Genomic DNA, 24,879 nt, shown 5'->3' with positions numbered 1-24,879 from the left:
TTCTTTCATTTGCACATATATAGACAGTGCATAATATATCTCATCCATTAATGAATGTTTCTTATTAGCTGCTACCAAATTACGATCAAAATTCTGTTGTCATAATGGGCATAGGTTTTCTGCAAAATAGTGAGACCAGCATTATGTAAGAGTGGCTTTGGCTTGCCAGGCATTTTGGGTTGGATAGTTTATTTTGTCAAATGATGTGACCTACAGCTTGGTAAGTTCAAAATTTTCTTCTATTGAATCCAATTAATCAATGATATCATCAGTGTTATTTCTAACACTCACTTACCACTCTGTGATGCACATAATTGTTTGAAGGAAATGATACATGTAGCTGAAACAGTAATACCTTTGATCTCTAATTTTAGTCTGCATAGTCGCCATTTTCTATTCTAAATGTGTAGGGCATACTGCATGGTTAATAACAAATCACGCAGCATTACTCTTTGTCTAAGATTCTTCTAGTGAATCAAACTTCATAGTTAATTAGCTGCTTAATCAACTATACTAATTTGTCTTCATCAGGCACGTGATCATCGATGATTAAGGAGTGTGTATCTTTCGCTCACTTCCTGGTGCTAGCATGGAAAGGTAACACCAGCATAATAATGGATCTACTACAAGTTGTCACATGGTTTGGAAGTGCATTTTATTTGGCTTCTCTCTTATGCACACTGAGAAGTTATGCTTGATTTCCTGGTTATATTATATGCAGTCTGCTAATAATTCATAATTTATTTTCCTGTCCCATTCCACAAACTAATAGGCTTCCATCATTTATACTTGCATTGGTTTTTTCATGTGAACTACAGAACACCAATGAAACAAACTCTGGGCTTATTAACATAGCAGTCCAATATTTTCAATCTCCTAAAATTTTGGTGCATATGTTCATTTTGGTACATCCTGTATGATGGTTGGATAGCAACTCAAATGAAATGCTGGTCCGACATAACTTTCAAATGTGAAACATGACAAAAAGGGGCAAATAAACAACTCTTTCTAAAACCAAGGGAAAGGCTCCCCACATACTACCAAAAGAAGCACCTTTTTACAGTGCTGTATTTGACTAATGGCCCACTTTGGCGATCATCTTTTTTCTTAGCTAAAAGGGATCACCTGCCTTAATTTATGGAGTGTGAACACAAAAGCTATTGCCCTCATGAGAGAATCTTCAGGGTGTGAATCTGTTATGTCGAAAAAAGACATCCTAAAGTATATTTAGCAAATAGCCATTAATTGTCTTGTTGTCTGCTGCCAGTTGGTCAAACTTCACTTTATAAATAATGCAAGGTCTGTTTCCATGTTGATCTGAGTCTGAGGTTGAGTAGCATGTAAAGCATCATGTTAGAAATGCTTACTAATTTACGAGTTTCACTGATTTTATGCTCTATGTAAGAATACACATTTGTGGATTGCCGGTAGCTATTTAGGACTCACAGTATTGACAAACACATTCCACCAACTTGCATCAAATAACTCTAACGTGCTTTTAACTACCCTAACGCACCTTGGTCCACACTATATCATGCTATCGTTGATATAATTCTCCATGGCTCCTTGTAACGGGTGCCTACGTGTGGCTGTTAGAAACTATAATTAGCCCTTTGGATTTACGCCACTCTGTAAATAATTCTGTGCACCGTTGCAAGTTGTAGCGCACACCGGTATGGGCGGAGATAATTTACTAGTATAATCTGGTTCACTTCTACACGCGTCAAGAAGTTGCCAGTAAATTCCCTTTTCTTCATCTTCACTTTACCTCTGGAAACCACTGTTTGAAGTATGCTACTTAGTCAATGGATTGTCCTGTTGTCCCTGTGTCCATTGAAAGAGCTTTTGTGTCTAGTAAGCCAAGAGAGATATGCTAGGATTTGTGTTAGTGAGAGGGGACAGGTACATAAAAGGAAAACCTATATCCATAAGTGAAGCAGCGTGGTTTCCAGTTCATTGATAGTTGTGAGCAAGATAGTTTGGTCCAATGGGTGCAAAGGTGAAACAAAGACGAAGTGTTCGTACATTAGTTCGATACTCACTGCCTCATTTTTTGACCGGTCAACTGCTTAGAGAGAAAGACAGAGAGGTGATCTGAACTCTGTGTTGCGTCTTCATGCAACAGACCCTCCAGCAAGCTTATCAAAAGGAGCGAATTAAGTAGTAGTTTTAGGTGCCTCATGAACTAGATAGTCTACAAATGTGTGCAATCCCAGTAAGAATCTTGAAAACTAGCTAGAGTTGGCGGATTATAGTTGTGGAGTGCTTGTCCTAGATCCCATGTGGAGCTCTTCACTTTATTCCATGTACTGATTGCTGTAATACTTGCTTATTTTAACACAAATGAAATTTGGGGCTTCTTTACATTTTTACATGAAATTCTTAAAGTTCTGTGCTACTATCTTGTAGAGTCGGACTGTTATTTGTTAGTCACGAACCAGATATTGCACCAGACTCTTATCAGCTATATGTGCTATGTGCTATTTTACACATTTAATCCAATGCACTATGGTAGTTCCTCTTCACTCTTTAAATGTATAAAAATCTGAAAGTTTTACTGTAGAGATATATTGCTATTTGCTACTATTACAATATTGCACCGTACTTCTATAGACTGTGACTTTGTGTTGTAACATGTAACCATCAAGGCACATTTAGTACCCCTCGGTCCAAGTACATATGGCGTATTTTATTTTGGCATGACCTTCAAAATGAAACTTTGACTATCGTTTTCTCACATAATACGATATGATTTATAGATATAAAGCCAATATAATAAGTTATTTTGCTCACTATCATCCCAAATATGCATGAACTAGAAAATACCATTGCAAAGGGTTGGTTATGTCAAATATCGTCTCAAAGCACATGATAGTAGTGATATACCATACCCGTGAGATTTTCCGTCTAGTCCTGACGGAGATCAGCTTTTTGAGGAGAGAAAAAGATAGATTTGCCCTTACTTGCATTTGTTGTAATCAAGTTGTAATCCATACGAGATTCGTATATTTTGAAAATGTAGCTCTGAAATTCATTCAGACAGTTTGATCAATTTGAAAAATTTAGCATGAAGAAAGCTATAAGAAAGTACTATCAATATTTGAAACAGACCTTGGGGCGACTCGCTGCACCTTGCTAGGCCGGGCTGCCACCGCCACTAGCGTTCTGCCCTGGTGGCGGTGCCCCCCTTCCCCTCTTTATTCCCTTTCTTTCTCCTCTCCCCTCCGTTCTCCTCCCTCGCTGGTTGGGTCTTGTCGTGCTGTGGTGCTCTCGTCGGTCTCCACCTTAGATTGGTCGGATCGGGTCTTCTGTCAGTCGGTTATGTGTCCTTGCAGCCTGCTTGTCGTGGATCTATGGTGGTCGATGGGTGGGTGACCATGTGTGTGCTCCCGGCTGGTTTCAGGTCAGTCCGGCGGCGTGCTTGCCCCGTGTGGGGGCTTCCTTCGTCGCTTGCCCTTGGTCGCTTCGCCGGTGGAGGTGGCGTTGGGTGGCGGCTTCGTGGGTCTGGAGCGGTTGTGGTAACTACTCGCGCCCTGCTCACGTCTGTTTCGTCGGCTCACGGTCTTGCTCCCTGTCTTGCGGGCTCGTCACGCTCTGCCGTTGCGTGGTCTCCATCGACAGCTCTGTTGCGCTCGCATTCTCCCGCTTCGATGGCTCGGTCGCGATGGCTGCCAGTGCTACCTTCTTCGTGGGTTCGGCCATCCACTCGCCGATGTTCCCTGCCCCTCTTGTGTTTGTCTCGTGGCTGTCGACAACGGTTTTTTTTGCCGTTGATCTGCGGTGGATGTCCAGATCCGTGCGGGGGTAGCCTTATGCCGTTGACTGGTGGTCGACGGGCCGGCTGGTCTTGGGTGGCCTTGGGGCTGCTCCTGGCCCCGGCTGCAGCTCCTCTTCGGTGCCCTACAGGGCTACGGCAATCGGTCCTCCCCGCCTCGTGGTGCCCGCCCCTAGCCTCCTAGTGCTATTGGTCTCCTCCCCTTACTGGGTCTGTTCCCTTCCCTAGATCAACGACATGGGGTGGCTTGGGGCGGCGTTTGTGTGTGGTGGTGATGGTCGCTATCTTGTCTGGGGGTGTGGAGGTTTCGGGCAAAAGCCCTGCTCGGATTCCCTCTGACGCGGACAATGGTGACACCTCCGGGCACCACTCACCTCCTTGGAGGCGTTGTCAAGATAACTCCTTTTCCTCTCTGTCTTGTGGACTCTATGGGCGGCTATCCTGCTGACTCCCTGTGCAGCTGCTAGCTCTTGGCGTTTGTGTTGCTCCTCCCCTTATCCGACCTCCTCCTCTTTCTGCAGGTTGGGCTCGTGATGAGCTTCGTGACACTAGGATAACCATGGGGTGACGCGGCTATGAGGTGGCGGAAGTGTTGTTGCTTGGGTTTTAGCCCTTGCGCGGGCTGGCTGTGCGCGAGGGGCGGGTTGTGGGAGCCGCTGGCGAAAGCTTTGCCTAGCTTTTGGCCGGTTTCGATGACAGTGACACCCTCAAACGCTGTTCTCCTCCTTGCAGGCGTTGTCAGGGCGTCTCTCCACTCCCCTCCCCTAGACCTTCTGGGTGAAAACCTGGTTCGGGAAACCAGACGGGCGACGACGGCATCTTGACTTCGCATCCTCCTTGGAGGCGTTGCTGTGGCGGTCCTGTTCTTGCGCTACGGTGGTCGGCGGCTTTTTGGCGGCTTGGTTGGGTTTGGTTTGAATCACCGACTTCTTTATGTCTTCCCCTACGTTCTCGTTTCATGACGGCTTTTCATTCTGGTTTAGCGCTTCTCAACAACGTTTTGTTTCAATGCGCGCTCCTTTGAAGCGACGCGCTGCCATCTGGTGAGCTTGACAGGTGTGGTGTGAGAGCTGAGCTCCGCCATCCGAGTTATGTGTGAGCTATCATTTGGTCGGTTAGTGTGCGAGTTGGGTTGGGTTGGAGTTATCTATTTTTTGGTTGTGCTTTTGGAGTGGGCGTCGTTATGTTTCGAGGCCGTATTGTCGTCTCGGAGTTGTGAGATTTTTTATCCAATTTTTTATATAAACTAAATTAATTCTCTTTTTCTATAAAAAAAATCAGCAATTCTCTTACTGTCCTTTCAGAAAAAATATTTGAAACAGATAAACAGATAGACGTGTTTTGTCATACTAGAAAGTTTGTACATATTCACGGGATGGCAAGTTGGCAACTGGGTTCAAGCGCCATGCCGTGTAAATTTTCGTGAAAATCTCAGCCGGAAGTACTATTCAAACCCATGATGCCCAGTACCCTGGAGGACTAGCTTGCCACCAGGCTAGGCACCTTGTTTGTTTAGTTTACGGATTTCAAACCTTTTTTACCATGATTTTTTTTAATTAAAACAAAACGGTAGGGTCGACTTTGCCATTTCCTAAAATTTCTCTTTCCGAAAGTTTCCCGTACCAACTTTTTCTTGGAGTACCTCGATGGTATTTTCATTTTAGAGTTATTTTTCAACTCCCCTGCAGTTTCATTTTAGACGAAAGTTGCCCCTGCCCTTTTATTTTGGAGTTATTTTCCAACTCCCGTACCCTTGTGACAGTATTTTTCTTGAGCACACGAAATGTATAAAAAAGCAAACGAATGTTTTCTCCCCTCAAAATCATCCAAATTTGTGTCCCTTTAAATTCTAGATCCAAAAGTGGGTTGCTCTCCTTGTATCCTCCCCTCTCCCACTCTTTTCACCCGCGTGTGTCGACTTGAGATATTTTGTTGGAAGAGTTTAGAATGTAACACTTAACAAATGCAATAAGCATAGTAGACTATACTTGGCACACATTGACACATGCCATGACCATGGTAGGCAATAAATAGAGTAACATTTCCTTTTTCTTGCCATGGCACAGGGAGCTACCATATGGAGATTTATAACAGATAATAAATTTAATGACCCAAAAGTAAAATAAGAGACGGATGAAATTACACGAGGAATCTTGGTTCCAAATAAAAGGAAAATGGAGATATGGCGAAATTGGTAGACACTAAATATACTAAAATCGCTCGATTACAGGAAATCATGCAAAACTGACCATTCACGAACAAAAGTCACATACCAGAACTGACCCAATCAGCACTGATTACGAACACAAGGAGCCTCGGATAATATACATTAAAGTTACCATTTTATTATGTGGTTGTCAAAATATACAAAGGTCGAGTTTTCCAAACATATGCACACCCTGTATAATTGGACGGAGGGAGTTCAAGGCATCATGGTATTAGCTAATCGGATAAGGCTACGGGAACAACAATGTTTCAAATTACAATGCACACATTCATCTGTTCCAAGATTTTGCTTCTGTTTATCTCCTAAATCTTGATGTTACTCACCTGGCAAATTTTAAATGTTTTTATGGACAATGCTATATTGTTCAAATGCACATACAGTAGCTGACCAAGTAACTAAAAATGAGCTTGAATTAGAATTTAGAGATGCTGATGGTACATGAGATCTCTGCTACAGAACTATGCCAGAGAATATTAAGAATATCAGAAGGATGCATCACATTCATACATGGCATATGCAGCAGCCAAGATTTTGATCAGTTCCATGTCAGTCCTAGCTTCCTAGGCCTATCACCTCACTTCAGCTAACTAGCTAGTCAGTTCACCTACTCCATTCCAAACAGATAGTTGTAGTAGTGGGGAGCCGTGCTCGTGTTACTCGTAACCCAGGTGCCATTGTTGCCGGTGGAGCTCTCATAGCCAGCTGAGCCTGAGACCATAGCAGCAGCGGCAGCATAAGAAATGTTGCTGGCATAGCTGTTGCTCTGCTTGTTGTCGCTGCTGTCTTGGTGTCCCATTGCACCAGTAGTAGTACCCCACATGACACCGCTGCTGCTGTTGCTGCCATTGTGGCTACCTGTGCCCATTGTGAAGTCCACGTTCACGCCGGAGCCGTAGGCCTCAAATGCAGAAGCTGGAAACTGCTGTTGCTGCTGCTGCTGCTGATAGTGGAGGGCGAGTAGAGACCAGTAGTCCTTCTCGGAGGGCGGCATGTCCTGCGACGCCGCCACTGTGATTATTGCACCGGCGTTCGCTGGTGGCAGCGAGTCCAGGGGGAATTTGGAGGCGCGGCTGGCCGCCGCGCCCCCGACCGGCAGGTCGCTGTTGAGGATGCTCTCGACGTCGTAGCGGCTCATGTCGAAGTTGGTCACGGCGTTGAGCCCGCGGAACTTGATGGCCGCGATGTCGTACGCCTCAGCTGCCTCCTCCTGGGTGCCTGTAGTGCACGAGCAGTTAGAAATTTAGAATTGAATATGTTTTGTCAGCCATCTCAGCGGTTTTGGTTCTCATGGATCAACTTAAAAATCAGCTCATGTACAGCAAGCCCTTTGGGCTAGTGGGTGCATAAGGATTCAAATTCCAGTGTTTAGGCAAGAACACTTACTAAACGTGCCCAAGTACAGGTCCTTGTTTCCGGCCACCCGGCCGATCCTCGCCTGCCACCGGCCGTGCTGATGATGCCTGTCAGATATATAAAAAAAATCTATTGTTACAAAGATTTGACCAAAGAAGAAGCTGTTGTTGTGCCGGTGCCACCTGTGTTCGAGCCCGCTAGAGCGTTGGTTCTCACCAATTTCATAGTAGGGTTTCTCTTACTGTATTTTCTAAAAAAAAATTGACCAAAGAAAGGCTCTATATGCTGGCATGCTGCTACTCCATTGTTTAAACTGCAAATTCGGTTAAGACTCATGAAATATTCCTACCTTGTGACTCCTCTGTAGATGGAGGCGCCTCGTGAGAAGCCGCTGCTCTTCCTGACAAGAGGGTAGGAACACACAAAGAGGTCAACATGTGAGACCCAAGGAAAGCAATGCAAGCAGATGCAACTGTTCGTGCATGCACGCGTACGGCGAGGTGTGTACGTGGAAAAGGATGCGTCGGTGATTCCTGTCCTACGCATGCGAGTGACCTGGGGATGCTACTCACCTGCGCAGCGACGCGATGAACTCCTGACGCGTCATCGACCTCATCTCCTCCAGCTCCTTCTCGTAGTTGGACACCTACCATGGATTCAGGTGCGCAAGCACGCCTCATCAGCAGTCAGCAAATGAATCTACACCATGCATGCATTTGGAATAGCTAAATTGACTACTTGTGCTCTTACCGGGAAATTCGTCGTGGTGGTTGGCCCCCAGTACTTCAGCGCGGCGAGGTCGTAAGCTCTCGCCGCCTTTTCCTCCTTATCATAACCTCCTACATGTTTTCCCCATTTTCACAGTTAGTTTCAAAAGGCTTCTTTTTTTCTTAATAATGAACCAAATGTAGGTGAAGCTGAAACTGGGTGTGGCAGTTGACATACCTAAGTAGACTGATAGATGAAGTGGCACCGATCAACCGATGCATCACCACCAAGAGAAAGTTGAAAAAAAGGGGGAAATAATGTTAGTGATCGGAGTATATGTACATGCTTTTGCAGGTTTCTTGGACAAGTCTGTGACATGCATGCACATACCTTGGCGGCCTTTGCGGCTTTGGCCTTCCCGGCGGCAGCTGTTGTCCCACAGGTGCGCCTCGTATCTCCCTGTCCACCGGTGCCTGAGGCATTTGCCAAATATCCAAAGCAAAACCAAATTAACAAAAACTTGAATCCAAATATATAGCACGGAACAAAAACCTTGAATCCAAACAACACGAAATCAACAAAAACTTGAACAAAATGTAGTTTCAGATACCTTAAGCTTGAGCCCATCGCCATGAATGTCAAGTAAAATTAAGTGCCGCCCTAACAAGCAGTGCTTCTACTTGAACATCTCATTGAAACACTAGAGACTCGCTAGATAGCACTATAGAAATAGAAGAAGTATCACGCTTGGGCTAAAGAACCCGATGCATGCTTGTGGGCACATACCTAGTCACACCGCGATAGATGGATGTGCGCTGCCCGAACGTCTCGGCGGGCCTCCTCGCCTGATCGGACCCCGCCACGTCCGTCGCCATTGCGACGGTCACCGCACCGGGGTTCTCCACCGTCCCGGGCGTCGGGTAGCGGCGCAGGAACCCGGCGGCGATGCTACCCAGCTCGCCGCATACAAGCTGATCCTCTGCAGCCGGCGGCGGCGGGGCATCCGTGCCGCCGACACCGCCCAGGAAGTCCTCCATCTTCGGCGACTCCTCCACGGCGCTCTCCTCTCCTACATATCAAAGAACATGGAAATATGAGTACTACATATAGTAACAACGCCCCCGTAGTGCACTCAGCATGCATGTCTAGCTTCTTGCATTGGCAGTTGGTACTAGATGAATGGCGTCCGTGGTAATTAATCCTACCAAGTGGAGGAGCGGAGGACGAGTTGGAGAAGGCCTCAAGGAGGCCATGGTGGTAGTTGTTGGAGAGGGAGAAGGAGAGCCAATTGTGAGGATAAGTCGAGCTCATGTCCATGTCCATGGTGGCCTGCCTTGACCAGTGAATGAGCTTATGATAGGGAGTGCAAGGAATGTAAGCTACAGCTGTTGATGTAGACTTGTGCCTAGGAGAAGAATGAGAGAATACTTATGTGTGTGGTATATATATAGAGAAGGTGAATATGCTGCACACTCATCAGGAGGCCTACAAGCACTCTCAGCTGTCCCGTTTAAAATGCACTGTTTGCATTTGAGAACGTAGATTGAGGCTGGAATACGTCCAAAACTCAGAGAGAGAGAGAGAGAGAGAGAGAGAGAGAGCACACGGGCCAAGAAGAGTTGGAGTAATTAAAGCGAGTGATTTAGGGATAAGAGCAAGAGTGAATAGTTTAAGTGTAGCCTCGTTTTGAGAATCCAAAGAGGAGGGGGGGGGGGGGGGCGGGGGAGTATGAGAGTAGTAATGGCGACAACGTGGAGGCGTTTCATGGGGTCGTAAGGGCGGTCTCCTTGACCGAAATGGAGGCCGCTGTTCCCCCGCATGCGCTACCTTTTTGTTTGCCCTCTACGCTAAACCCGTGGAGTGGTAGGAGTTCTATATTCGAGATGATCTGAACTAGATTACTTTTTCGAGAAATATGAATATACGGGATAATTATATAAAGTTTGTATCGAGTCTAGTAAGCTATTTACATAGAGTAGATGGTGATTTGAATCTTAAATAATTCTAAAAATAAGTTATAAACTAATCATACCTTACCATAACAACTATATTCTTATAGATCATTTACCATATACTCTAATTTCCCTGTAGTCATAGCATGAGCAATGCAGACGCTTAAACTGGAGTAGAAGACAACGATTTGCTCAAGATGATGATAGCCCTATGTTTACTAAGGTAGCCGTGAGCGAGATCATGGTCATAATTGTGGAGAAGGATGTAGGCCTAAAGCACTAACACGAGCACAAGCGTGCACAAAATCAGGTTGATCCGTTTGAGGATCTCGACTGGCGGCGACGGTGGCCTCGATGGGGGTGACGGTGGTGGTCTGGAGGTGTTGGAGGAAGACGCTAACTTGGAGCGATAGCTGGCGTGGTGACAAAGACGAGCAGCATGGAGTGGAGTCAATGCTTCGAGAGACAGCGACCCCGACGATAATGGCGTGATCACAAGCGTCGGCGCTGTAGCCATGATATATGGGTGATGCAACGACAAACTTGTTTTCAGTAGTGTGACAGGCTCATGCTTGTGGACGACGAGCCAGCGACGGTGATCCAACGTGACGACGATGATGGACGACACGCTCGGAAAGCCGCTGATGAGGGCCATGTCAAGGAGCGCGTTGCGTTCAGCCACGACGTCATCAGATGAAAGGAGGCGCTAGAGAGGTCGAAGATGAGGCGGTGAAGTCTGGAGGCGAGGAACGTCAATGGGTCGGCAGGGCGACACAACACCAATCTATGATCGAAAAAATAGAGAAAACTGAATCTGAAGATGATTGAAAAAACTCTAATTGGTGGTAGCCGATATTTGGATCAACGACACGAACACTAAACTACGGGTTGCGCTGCCCCTAGAAGAGATCATGAAGATTACATCATCTCACAGGGGTGGTACCGTGGAAGCTGTGGAGACGATGACTCAGGAGCGTGCCGGCTCTATACCATATAGAAATATGAATATACTATGATAATTATAGGTGATTTGTATTAAACTTTATAAGCTATTTATATAAAGTATATAGTAGTTTGAATATTAAACAATCCTATATATAAAATGAAAATTAATCCTACCTTATCATAGCAATCAGATTTACTTATCCTTTACCATATACTTAGCCCTTTGACCTACATTCATAGGCTCGCAGCACTGGTGACGAAAATATTTACCATGTGTTGATTTTTTCTAGGAAGGTTTATTACCCTGAAGTGAACTAGTAGCATAGTAGTATTGCTTTCTACTAAACGCATCTGGCAAAGTTCTGGTCTAGCGAAATGAAGTTTGCTAGTGACAACTTTATTCTCGGAATACAAAGAAAACTAACCAGATTATGATGCTTTCTATCTTTTCGAAAATTTGTTTCTAACCAGTGTGTCAAAAGCTAGGGCCGGCTTAGACGAGCAGCAGGATGGCAGGATATATGGCTCCTAGCTCTTAGTTGCACATTAGGCGGGCTAGGTATCTACCTAGGCGGCCATTGGACAATAGCGTTTTTAACACACTGATTTTTGAAGCATTAATTGATTATACTCCGTTAATAGTTTTTATCAATGTGTAATTTTTTTTTAGTGGTAGGAGATCTACCTGTTGACAACAAAGTACATATGATGATTTCGTTAATTTTCAAGCTCTACATCTTCGGTCTTCTGTAGATGATGTGTGAGTACGCACGTGTGGTAGTATGAATGTGTACATGTTGTATTAGGATTTGTCAAAAAAATTAATGGTTTTCAAGAATATTGAGCCGCTTCCTTGTTGGGAATTTGCATGGAGGATACCCTCATGCCTGTTTGAAGCGGTGTACCATCTCGTTAGCTTTGTTTTTTGCTAGATCCTCATGCAATCCCTTGGAGCCCCAACTAGTGGTTTTCAAGAATATTGAGCCTCTTCCTTGTTGGGGATTAGGCTATTTCTCTCGATGCATCGTGCCCTCATACCCGTTCAGTTTACCGTCACCTTGTGCTAGCTTCAATTTTGCTGGACACTCCCATGCACCCCTCTTGGGCAGGCTCTATGAAACTACTATAACCAGCGGTCACTCTTCTCATCTTCTTCCTTCTCCTCTTCTTTCTTTTATTTTCTCTTTTTCATTATTAAAAAAATAGTTATCAGTGCCGATTTAAAAACATCATCAGTGACAGTTCTTCAACCGATACTAATAATCATAGACTATCAGTGCTAATTTTTAAACCGGCACTGATAATAAGTATCAGTACCGGTTTATAATAAGAAACCAGTATTGATACCCAGACTATCAATACCGATTTATAACAAGAAACTGACACTTATACTTAGACTATTAGTACCAGTTTGGAGTACAAGCAGGTACTGATAGTCTCCGTATTAATGTTGATTTTTTGTCATGAGTCGGCATTGATGGCCCCTTCCATTGTTACCGACAACAACACAAATAATATCATATACATCATATATAGCAAGATAAATATGCATTCAAGTTTTACATCCACATATAATCATCTAAGTACATATAATATCACACACATACATAATTCATTCACATCTCATCTGATTCATGCATGCATAACTATATTAATTCACATATCATTGACTAGAGATCATAATTAATACAAGCTTGCATCAAAAGTTCATAACCAGAAGTATGCAACAAAAATGTAAGAAACGATGTCATTCAATTATTTTTGTTTACCAATGACCCTGAACTACGTTTTTTACCTTTTGAAGAATCAAGTAACAAATTCCATGAGATAGGTGAAGGGACGACATTCGAACATCACCATTTGAAATTATGGTATTGACTGGTCTCTGAAATGATTTCGTCATTGATGAACTCACAGAGTTATTCCCGAAGTGCGTTGATTCTTTGAGGTATTAGGATACCTGTTTCTAGCTCAAGGTCTTGCAATTACCAAAATTAAAGAAATCAATCTATTTAAACACGAGTAAGAACTGAAAATTAATCATCAATATGTATATCACTTAACTAAGCATTAGTAATACTACTATAATTATTTTAGATGAATCCATATACGAGGTTACATACATAATAGCCATATAAATTATTGCCATGGGTCTAAAGCCTACAAGAAAATTTGGTTATGACTTCCTATTCCTTATGATACGGAAAATAACATCTATTCCTCTTCACGTGGCACATGTATTCCTGTATATATGTAATTATTGATAGTAATTAGATAGAAGAATTCCCTCACTGCATTGAAAAAAGTTCATCATCCCTCACTACCATTGAAAATTTTCATCAACCTTATTTGACATCGGTTTTATCTTTTTTGCTGCCGGTAGAATTCCCGTCGAAAATCACTGTACACAGTTACAGTTAAATGGGTACTGTTTGTATGGCGTAACCTTACGTTCCTCCCTGTAACTTTTTTATGTGTTTCATAATCCATATGTAACTTATTTCAATTAGATTTACTAAAAAAATCATGTTTAGAATTTAAATTAAAATTCTTAAAAATTCTACTTTTATAAATTCTAACAATTTTTTGGCCTCAAATAAAATCACAAAAGTTTGGGAAAAATCACTAATATTCTTCTTATATGATAGAATAATTTCTAAAGTTATTTTTAGTCTTATATTATATGGTGAAAAAGTGAGTTCATTTGTAATACTCTATTTATATGCATTTTTATCATTGTATATAAACATAGCATTATAACGGAACTCACTTTTTTTTTTACCATATATCATAGGGATAGAAATAATTTTAGAAATTAATCTATCACATAAGAAGAACATTGGTGAATTTTTTTTCAGATTTTTCAGATTTTATTTGATGCCCTAACAATTATTGGAATTTATAAAAATAGTTTTTTTAGAATTTTAATTTATATTCTACACAGGTTTCTTAGGCTAATCTAATTAAAATATGTTGAACATGGATTATGAAATACTTAATAAAAGTTCTAGGATTTTTGGAAAAGAAGAGCACTGATTTTTAAGAACAGAAGTCCACTGCACCCTATGAACAGTAGCTATGTACGATGTTTTTCTTTTTTTGACGGGAGTCCTACCGGCAGCGTCACGTAGTGGAAAGGAGGGCAAAAAGGATAAAAATAGATGGCAAATAAGGAAGATGAATTTTTTCAATGGCACAGACCAGAGAGGGAACACAAACTTTTTTCAATAGCAGTGAGGGAATTCTCCTTAACTATATTTAATTCAATCAATTTAAAGTTTACTAAAACATTAATAAAATGATTAATTTATCTTTATAATAAGTCTATAACAGGTTAGTATTAGGCTACTAGATTTCTTCTTGCGTCGAGGATAACGATACTACTAAAATCAGATTGGATGACAAAGAGGATATAGTAAAAATTGCACATATATCATCGTAGATAATTAGTCCTAAGTCTTAATATTATTATGCTAAAAAAGAGTAGAACAAACATGGGGGAAACACGTATCTAAAGTTGTAAGGTAAAAATATGTATCTCTTAAATTGGTACGTAAGAATAAAATCAAATGCATAGTCCTCAGTTTCTCGCGGCTTGGTGACGACCATCGTCTGATTTATTTTTATTGGGTCGAGGAATCCTACTTCAGTGACGCTCTTTCGTCCACATGTATGTATCTCTATTATACATACACAAGAAGTTAAGATATTTATTCTAAGAGTACAAAAATATATACTATAAATTATACATATAACATATTTATGATTTGAACATCAAAGGCGTCTTGTCGGTACAGTTGAAACATTTCATCGAAATGATTCCAGACTTCGCCATCCCCGTGGAGGAAATCACTATGATTGTATTTGAACGTGAACAATTGTCTACCGGCCTTCGACTATTGAATGTAACATGCATAGAATCTCTGTATTTAGGTTGTTAGCTCTGATAGTGACTCGACTAATGGTTTGCCAAGCTTAAATTGCCATCTAATTTTTGCCTTTTCAACCTTAGACTTGACATCAAATGCTTCTTTTGTCATTTTGGCCTCAATTAGAAAGTTCTTCTAATTCTTCCTGTTGTTCTAACGCCATTTTTTTAACCTTCTCGCACGACATCTTCCTCAACTGTTTTTACCTATGATACACGCATAATTAGATTTTAGCGGTGGATCCACAGACCTGGACAAATTCTGAAGAAACTTGGCAATCGTTGTTGGATCGATAACACTCTTCTCTGGCTCGATACGTTTGAAGTATGCAATGATATTGACGTTCACTTCCCTTCTGGTTTCCTCATCAGTTTTATCATAAGGCACATGAGATGACGGCTTCTTAGATGTTGTTTGTCGCTTCTTAGCTGCTGCTCGCTGCTGTGACAAAATCAATTTTTGAGATGACATGGACTTATGAGATTGTGCAGGTGCTATCGCTTCCGAAGCGGGACAAGTGGCGGCGGCAAAGGGGTTGGAGATCTTCTTGCTGGCCATGGAGTTGATGATAGAGGAGGCGGAGATCTTCTGGGTGGCTATGAAGGCAATGATGGTGGAGGCGAAGATCTTCTGGGTGAATCCGATGACTCCAAACTAGACCTAAACTCATCTATGTCTTCACCAAACAATATGTCATGCCTGTGCCACATGACATAATGGCCAATGTTTTTTGAGAGCCTCGTTTCCTCTGTCTCTCCAAGGTAATCCAGCTTGCTTTTATGTTACACATGTATTACTGTCCACGTGTACCCTAACGTATCCTTGTGGTATCGGATGACTGTTGAAGAGAGTTCCTTCCACCCATTGCTCAGCTAGACCCCTAGCCATCATGGTGGGAACACCCAAGGTGGGCACGACAAGCTTGCATGGTGTGCTTTCTGTGATGTCATCCATAGGATTTTGCATGGTATGTTTTCTATGATGTCGTCTATGGGGTGACGTATTCAGGTTTCTCCAGGAAGCACCATGGAAGCGCAACTGCTCCGGGGACCACCAGGGCTCATCAATAAAGTATTATTTGCGATGACTAATAGCTCCTGCGTGGCTTGCTTCCTGGCTTGATGCATAGCTGCTTCTATTTTGGCGTATATCATCCGTCTCTCCTCTATAAGTTCTTTTAGAATGACCATCATTTCTGACATATTTTCTTTTCTTCATTTCTTGTAAGTGTCAGTGTTTTGTTCGAATATGGCCTTTCAAGGTCTCAAACTATTGCCTCGTGTGTGACCAATGTGCTCCTTGTTTCCCAGTATCAAGGTTAGCTCATCGTTCTCCCTGTCCTCCTGGAAAGAGCCCTGTGAACACTGAACATGGACATCTCTAATCTTCTGCGTGACTTCCAATTCTCCTTTACATTTGAAGTATAAGCTTCCATCAGTCACAAGAGTTAGCCCTCTCCCATACAAGTAGTTCTTCGCTCGTAGAATCCACTCAGCTGTCATAGGTGTGACACTGCTTTTAGTTATATCTTCTTCCATCTTCTCAAACTCGTAAAGTTTCCTAACGTACCCGCACAAGCCAGTTCTATGTGGGTATATGTTCTTCTTGGAGTTGGATTTTTTTGTTTCACTTATCTTTTTTTGCATTCTTCGAATCCCTGTACTTCACAAAATCATTTCAAAAATCTTTCACCGTCGGATAATCATCCCAGATCGATGTTTGACCATTCAAGTGATAATCTCTGTACAATTTACCCTTAAATTTTTTAAAAATCATGTCCATTATGACTATGGCCTGATGCTTTGCTATGGTCATATTGCATCCTTCAGGGTACTCAAACTTTTGCGATAACTTGCCTCACATAAAATCCTTGATGATATCAGGAACCACCCACTTATCACCTCGCTTGCCTCTCCAAGTTCTATAAGTTATTGTGACATAGTCCTGTACGAGACACCCACATGCTGTCTTGAACGGCCCGAGTACATCTAAAAGTTTTATGGGCTCCCCGACTGAATTGACCTACGTGATGACAAAACATCCCTCAGGCATCTTGTTAGGACCTCGACCATGCCTCGGTTCTTCTGACAACTGACCCACTAGCGTAGCATCTATGTTGGAGATGAGAGCTCATCAACAATGATCAGACCCTTCAAAGCATCAACATCAGGTTGATTCAAGTTGAGGTATGCACCTGGGCTTTGCTCTAGAGCATCATCTGAGACTGAATCCTGGTTAGAGGAGAGGCCTTGTATCGGTGGGTACGTCCGTAGGCGGTGACTTGATTTTGTACGTACCATTCCAACATAAAAATTCCATCTATTTAAATTTCTTGCAACATCGACATTTGCATATATGACAGCTGACAGATACATCAAGAAATAGCAACTAGATTAACACAAATTATACTTAAATGCATCAAATATAGCATCAGGTAGGGTATATAGCTCTCAATCAATATATTTTCAACAAAGTTATAAAAGGGTAAACATGGCTAGGCAGTTTGAAGGCCTTGGTGAGGATTATAGTGCTGAGACAAATCCCAAAACTGTAACCCCTTGGGGAGTTTAACTGCCTAGCCAAATATGCCATGCCACAACTATTGAAAAAAGCATATCTAGCTTCTTCTCTTACAATACCTTTCACTCATGATTTTTGGTAGTTTTTTTTTATCAATGAAGTAATATGCTAAATTCTTTTGGACACCTTAGGAGCTAATTTGGACCTATGAGAGAGGGAGGTAGAGAGAGAGAGAGAGAGAGAGAGAGAGAGAGATCACGCAGACATGAAGTGGTCTTCTAATTTCCTTCCATCTCCAGAAGCCATGTAATAATAGAGAGATGAAGAGAAGTGTGTGTGTGAGAGAGAGAGGTAGAGAGAGCTAGTATACATGAATGAGATGAGGATGTATAGTTAATTTGAAATGCTGGTAGCACCTATTTGAAAGCATGTCTACAAACATTTAATTGAAGTAGATGATTCCAGATCCTTATACCAAAATTCAGATTTGCTAGTAGCTAGTACAAGTAATCCGGTGTTAATGATCCGACACTAAAAAGAATGGCTTCACCGGATGGTCCGGTGCTAGACACTAAAAAGCCAAAGAATGAAGTAAAAACTTGTGACTTTCGGTAAAAAGCTCACTGGATGGTCCGATGCTCTGAAGATGTGAACACCGAACTATTTCTTGCAAAAAGATCTTTTTTTGAAAAAAATGGAGCTTTGAACACCGGATGGTTCGTTGTTTGGGTTGTGAACAACGGAGGCCTTCACCGAACCTTATTTTCAGAGAAGTAAAAACTATTAGCTTTTAGTAAAATACTCACCGGTGTTAAGGAAATGAGAACACCAGAGTATTTTCCAGTGAAAGTAAAAAGCTGTTGATTTTTGGTAAAATGAGCTTAAACTTGGTAAAAAGTGTTCTCGATTTTTCTGGATAACCTTTGAACTGTGCATTTAGATTTTGACTAATCTATAATAAATTTGGAGAGGGTTTGGAGAAACATGTTTGCTTGTCTTATGATATGCAAGTGATAGATGCAACTTTGTGATCGACGGCGGGTGATCGGGGCCAAGCGGGGTGTTTTGTGCCGGACGATTAAGGAGGCCGGACGGAGTCAGAGTCGAGAGTGATACTAGCGGTACACGTGGATGTCAAGCAAGGTATGGGATGAAGGTTGATGAAGACGACGTGTTGACAAAGTCAAGCGAAAGGGGATACTGGTGCAAGTGATAAGGCAACTTGAGGGATCGAGAGCGGGAGAGACTTACCGGTGAACAAGATCGCAAGATGGAGGATACATGTCGACATCAGAGCACTTGCTTGAGGTGAAGCAAGTGGTGACTAGTCACACTTTGAGAAGCATGCTAGGGTTTCGCGGTTTGTCTTCAAAATCATGGGAGGATAGGAGGTCCACGTGGCATCATCCCGAAGTTTGCATCGAGATGAAGCTAAGTCGTAAGAACGCCATGGCCTTCCGATAATGGAGAAGAAAATAGATCAAAATACCCTCGGTGGTAGGTAAGAGTATACTACAAGATAGAGATATTTTGGAAAAAAGTTAGAAAACTTAGGGATCAAATTTCCTAAGCCTATAAATAGAGAGGCAGGGCTATGAGAGGATTTGAACTAGCCATTTAAGCCCCTTATGCCACCCATATGAGAGCATTATGCTAAGATTTTAGATGAGAGGAGTATGAGTGCTTAGCCTATGTAATATGTGAGAGTTTTGAGAAGAAAATCTTTGTAATCCATCTAAAATAGGGCTGACCTTTTTGATTAATAAAGTTTATTTCATTACATATGCTTGAATTCACCTCCTTCTAGTTTCTCTCTCTTGGTTCCCTTGCCTTGTGTGCAAGTTTTTCCTTTTCGGTGTTGATTTTTGTTTTTTCTTTTTGAGCTGAAATTTTAACACCTTGAGAGGTTGTTCTTTTTGATGCTAAATGTATAAAATTAACACACACATGTATATGTGATAGGGTCTTGAATCCCCTTGCCTTTAGATCATCATCTTGGAGATCTTCTTCACCTGGTGTTCATTTCTTGATCCTAGAGTGATCTTTTCTCAAGATTCAACCTATATGCGGGGATGAGTCATGGATTGATTTGCTGTGGAACCTAGTGTTCGATTCCAACCACGAGACCCACCTTTTGTTGAATCTTTAAGTTTAGTTTTTGATCTTTCTCAGAATCTCCGGACTCTCCGCACTTTCTGGGTAGGTGTAGTTTTTCCGCTCTGTATTTGTGTTGCGTTCTATTATGATTCTCTTTTAGAGGTACGTTGGGTGATTGAATAAGAGAAGGCTATCAATTTCACAATAAATTTATTGAGAAGCCTACTCATCCCCCTCTAGTCGCCACTCTCGATCCTACATGACACTTTTCAAACTGTCTGTGGAAAAAAGTCTGTACAAAGCATCTGAACTACGTCGTGGGAGGATAAGCTTCCATGCGTGGGGCGTTGCGTGTATGCAGGTGCAAAACGGGATGCTCAGTTGAGTTGGCACCGTCTGAACTACGTCGTTTGTATAGACAGACACATTTGGGAACCGTTTGTATGAATAGTATAGACAGTTCTTAGAAAAATATGCACCGAGAGGGAGGACGTCCTCCTGAGATTTCATTAAGAGGATACCAAGCCTCGAACTCGGGCCGGCTCAGTGAGACCGTGCTCGACTGACCGTTAGCACCGTGAGAGGCTTAGCAATAGTACAGATAGTTCTTAAACGAGAATTGTCTGTACTAAAACGTCATATTTTATGGGAACTGCTCCTCATCATTTTTCAGATAGTTCTAGTTTTAGAATAGTCTGTGATACTCTTTACATAGATGTCTTTAAATAAGTGTCTATAGAGGAGTGTCCCACAAAAATATTCTGTAGTTTTGAGAACTCAAAAACGTTGAGGTTGCGTGAGTATTGCAGCACCTCTATCTACATTTTTTTTATCGGAATAAGACAAAGAAATATTCAAGTGATGGAGAAGTATACACATGCATGCCCTTCACCGGCTTCAGTGTGTATGGTATATGCTTCTTGACGGTAATGCAGAGCATCTACATGTTCTCAGAAGCTGGCTGCTCGGTCTGCGTTTTCATGTCGTAGAATATGTGATGCAAGAAACTGACATGAACTTTGGTTTGATGAAGTTAGATGTGATGTGATTATCTTAAATGGATAGGATGGTCATAGATAAGATGATATAAGTAGGTTGTTTGGTTATTAGATTAATGTGATAGTATATGAATGTGTTTGATTGGATGTATTGGGTGATATGAGAATGTGTTTAGTTGTTTCAAAGATATATATATTATATCCATGCATAACATAATTATTTTACAAAATAATAATCTATAGATTTGTTATTATCAACAAATATGCTAATTAGTACTAATCATTATTAATTTCAGTTAATCATAGCTTGTCAATATTCATCACTAAATACCCACAATAATTAGTTATGATTGATAACATCTAATTGTAACTAATATTTAATTAAAAATCATTAATAATCATTGATAATCACTAATCATTATTAACTGCAAGTGATTAGCAAAGTTGAATGGGGGTGGCAAAGGATATTAAGAGAATATTTTAGAATCTGTACCATCTTATCTGGACGAGTTGGTACTATTTGATCAACCAAACGCATAGACAAAAACATATGGATGATGTACCTCATACATATACCACTTGCATGGAACCAAACACCACACGTAAACCGAGAGGTGCAGTAGACATCAATCTTCCTTTCGTCAACGCTACTTGTACTAGATCGACTTTGCTAGCTACTCCCCTGGGACAAATACATGTCCGTCCAACAGTAGCAGCCGTGCATAGACACGAACAAGCGATGCTGCCGCTCACGTAGCAGCATGATCACTCTGCACACTTACTCCATTACACTGCATGCCGATGAATTAACCAGTGGAGCAAAATCTGCCACGCCAAGTGATCTGTATCTGCTGAGCTTAACCAAATATTTAACGTCAGAATTGCTCTCTCCTTACCGCATTCAACTACGCTATCTATCTTCCTATCCTGAGAAAGTACGTGTTTATATTTATATGTATTCCTAGCCAGACAATGTTATCTCCCACCCATGCATGCTATATATATCATGGCAGATTGACAGGACGTTCTAGTCTCGCGATGGACAGAATGGATAGCATGTGCTAGCTCGAGTCGATCTCCTTCGATCGAGATTCGAAAGGAAGACACGTGAGAGGTTCTAAGATCATGCCCACGGTTTCTCTTCACGGTCTAAATTTTCCTTATGAAAGGATTTTTATTCTTTTTAACGCTCCAACAATTTCTGTCATAAAAAAATTTCTAAGATCATTCTCTTTAGAGTGAGATTCTCTCATTTCTTTTTACGATTTTACTCGGAAAAAAAACTGTTAGAAATGAGAGAAAGTAAAGAGAATGAGAAAAAAAAATCTAAAAAGAGATGAAATAAAGAGAATATAATTAAAAATGTTCTAAGGACATGCAGAGGTTCCGACGACGCGATGCATGCATGCATGTCGGCTGGCTTGGCTTGGACATGCATATCGCAGAGCTAGCAGATGAGATGATCTCGATCGGTTGGTGATGATATGGTGTGTACCTACGTGCCTATGTTTGGTGCATGCATGCTTTCGTTTCATTGGAAGATTTTCATTAAAATTATCGTGTGGTCTTTGCGTCACTGCATGTGAATCACATTCACGGCCATGCGCGCCAATCACTGGATTCCAGGGGTACACGTCTTGTCGATGATCTGACGTTTTAGGATATAGATTACTACAACGAAACAACGGGCGACGATGGCGTAAGCTGAGTCGCGAATGGCTGGTTTGTGATGTCACACAACCCGACCTTGCTTCTTGTCTATCAGCATCTCTTTTTTCCATTTGAGAGGAAGATAAGTTTGCTATATACTCCATCTGAATGTGAGACCTATTTTGTTTTAAAAAGACATCAAAAATAAAATTTAGTCGTTAATTTTTTTATAATATGTTATCCATCGCTATAAAATTAATATTATATTAAAATATTTTAATACGTCTTATATTTTTGAACTATTTCATATTGACGATATGAGCTGGTTTAGTTGGGCTTCACATTTTGAGAGCTATCAGCTTTACATCAGCCCACCCAAGGCCAAAGCCTGAGCAGGCCGATTTACATTCTTGGCTGAGATGCTAATGGAAATTCAATAAATCAAATCAGGAGAATCCTGGTGTCGACTTTTGTATAAGAATTTCCGGAGATTGGTCGTCGTCCCAGAAATATTATAAGAATTTTGCAGAAATTTCATAGCGAGCAGTCTGATTTTACCGAAACTAGTGAAATGGTCCACGCTAATATTGTGACTAGTCTTGCTAAAATATTTAGTTACAAACGTATAAAATTAGAAGAACATCTTAGTAAGAATTTTGAATTTTTATTTCATTTTTAATATGAATTATAGCTATTGATTAATTGTAATTTTTCATAGACTCTTTATTAGGTATTTGATTTTTATAATAATTTGATTTTTTTCTAAGACTATATTTAATATGGATAATTCTTTTTTCTATTATAACCCTAATTTTAATTATTATTAATTTTATTTTACTTGGACTCTTTATTTAGATATTCTTCTTTCCAAACCGTATGGAAATCAAATTATTAACTTTTTTATAATTTTTAAATTTGAATTTAGCTATTTATTAATCGTATAGGTTCTTTAATTAGTTTCCGAATTTAGCTATTTATTAATCGTATTTGATATGAGCCATTTGATTCAATCTAGACCGTTAGATATTCATAACATTTAGTGGTCTAAATCTTTTTCTTTTTTTATTAATATGGTAATTTATGAGCTTAAGAATAATCGGGGTGGTTTATTTTTCTCTTTAAATAATAATATAATAGATAGATGGTAGGGAAATCGCTTCCTGGACGGAGCGTAATTCTCAAATTATTTCCGGACATTAACATGATCAAACTTGCCCCTGTATTCCAGGAACCACGCATCACGCCTGCGCCTCAAGATTCAAGAAGCGGTCAGACTGCAAGAGTGAGATTGCCCCTGTATTCCACTCTAACTGTTCAACCTCAAACCCCTCCCGTCCTCTTATTTCTCTCCTGCTGTGCCTGTGAAGATGTCAAGTGCCACCACTCTCCACAGCCTGCATGCCATCGTCTCTATATAGAGCAGTGTACACACCACACACCTTGCACTATCAGTCCATGCATGTCTGTACGTGCATCGGTGCACGCATGGCTCCTAACCTCTCCTTGCTCGTACTCCTCTTCCTCCTCTTCCCCGCGGCCAGCAGTTCGGTCGCCGCCGCCGCCGCGCCGAACACCGGCAACGCCTTCAACGTCACGGAGATCCTCGGCCGGTACCCGGAGTTCAAGCTGTTCAACTTCCTCCTCACCAAGACTGGAGTCGCACGCGAGATCAACAACCGGAATGCCGTGACCCTGCTCGTCACGGACAACGCCGCGGTGGACTGGCTCCTCCGCCGCAGCGCCAGGCTCGCGCGCGCCGCGCTCGTCGAGCTCATGTCCGTCCACGTCGCGCTCGACTACATCGACGCGGCGAAGCTTGCGGCGCTGCCGCGGGGCCGGCCCACCGTGGTCACCACGCTGTTCCAGGCCAGCGGGACCGCGCGGAACCGCACAGGGTTCCTGAACGTCACCGCGACACCCCGCGGCGGCGCCGTGTTCGTCTCGGCCGCGCCCGGCTCGCTGGTGAGTGCCACGTTCAAGGGCGCGGTGACCGCGAAGCCGTACAACATATCGGTGCTCCAGATCAGCAACCTCGTCGTGCCGCGGGGCGTCATCACCAGGCCGCGGCCGCCGTCGCCGCCGTCGCCGAGGATGAGGCAAATGGCGATCGCTCCGAGCCCTGCGCCAATGCCGCCACGGCTACTGCCGATGGTACCGAGCCCAGAGGACGACATCACAGAGGCTCCGGGCGCGGCTGCGGTGCCGTCGCCGTCGCATGGTCATGCGGCGCAGGCGACGAGTTGGTGGTCTGGGGTTGGTGCGATCGTGGGGATGGCATGCATGCTCGGGTACTTGTAGGTTAATCACTATCGCAACTGATCTGAAAGGATCAGCATCGTCGACGTGCATGATCCTATAAATATGATTACATCCTAGCTAATTCCTATAGCTGCCTTTCCTTTCGTCCATCTATTTTTTTGTTGTTTTCTTACGTTTTTCGGACATAGAGTAGAGTTGCACGGGGCAGAAAAATGCAAATGAGTTTACTGTTCTTCAACCTTGCACATGTCGATTGAAATGTGACGATCGGACTCCTGTTTATAATTTGTGATCGATGGATTCGCCATCGCGGCTTGTGTAGATTTTTCATAGACACAACTGCAGTCATAACTCCCAAATACTAACAATATATATACTGTCGCTGAAAATGTCGCATATGCAATCGCGAGAGCTCAATATGCTTCCTTTTAGACTGAGTTATTTTGCTCAATACCATCTCAAAGGT

The 24,879-nt window shown here is 42.2% G+C and overlaps 2 protein-coding genes across 2 annotated transcripts; one reads left to right on the top strand and one right to left on the bottom strand.

The window, feature by feature from the left end:
• Nucleotides 1-6,399: 6,399 nt before the first annotated feature.
• LOC133925979 (AP2-like ethylene-responsive transcription factor AIL5) lies at nt 6,400-9,462 on the bottom strand. The gene is made up of 9 exons (XM_062371713.1): nt 9,269-9,462; nt 8,850-9,132; nt 8,454-8,536; nt 8,301-8,309; nt 8,106-8,194; nt 7,928-8,001; nt 7,705-7,755; nt 7,386-7,462; nt 6,400-7,217 (listed from the first exon to the last, which is right to left on the bottom strand). The coding sequence occupies exons 1-9, from the start codon at nt 9,384-9,386 to the stop codon at nt 6,607-6,609; spliced, it is 1,395 nt and encodes a 464-aa protein (XP_062227697.1). The 5' UTR covers nt 9,387-9,462; the 3' UTR covers nt 6,400-6,606.
• Nucleotides 9,463-23,639: 14,177 nt separating this feature from the next.
• Nucleotides 23,640-24,452, top strand: LOC133926056 (fasciclin-like arabinogalactan protein 14). The gene has a single exon (XM_062371790.1). The coding sequence runs from the start codon at nt 23,640-23,642 to the stop codon at nt 24,450-24,452; it is 813 nt and encodes a 270-aa protein (XP_062227774.1).
• Nucleotides 24,453-24,879: the final 427 nt, after the last annotated feature.

This window comes from Phragmites australis, chromosome 8 (genome assembly GCF_958298935.1).
Source record: "Phragmites australis chromosome 8, lpPhrAust1.1, whole genome shotgun sequence".
Lineage (NCBI taxonomy): Eukaryota > Viridiplantae > Streptophyta > Magnoliopsida > Poales > Poaceae > Phragmites > Phragmites australis.
This window is presented reverse-complemented; position numbering and strand designations above follow the sequence as displayed.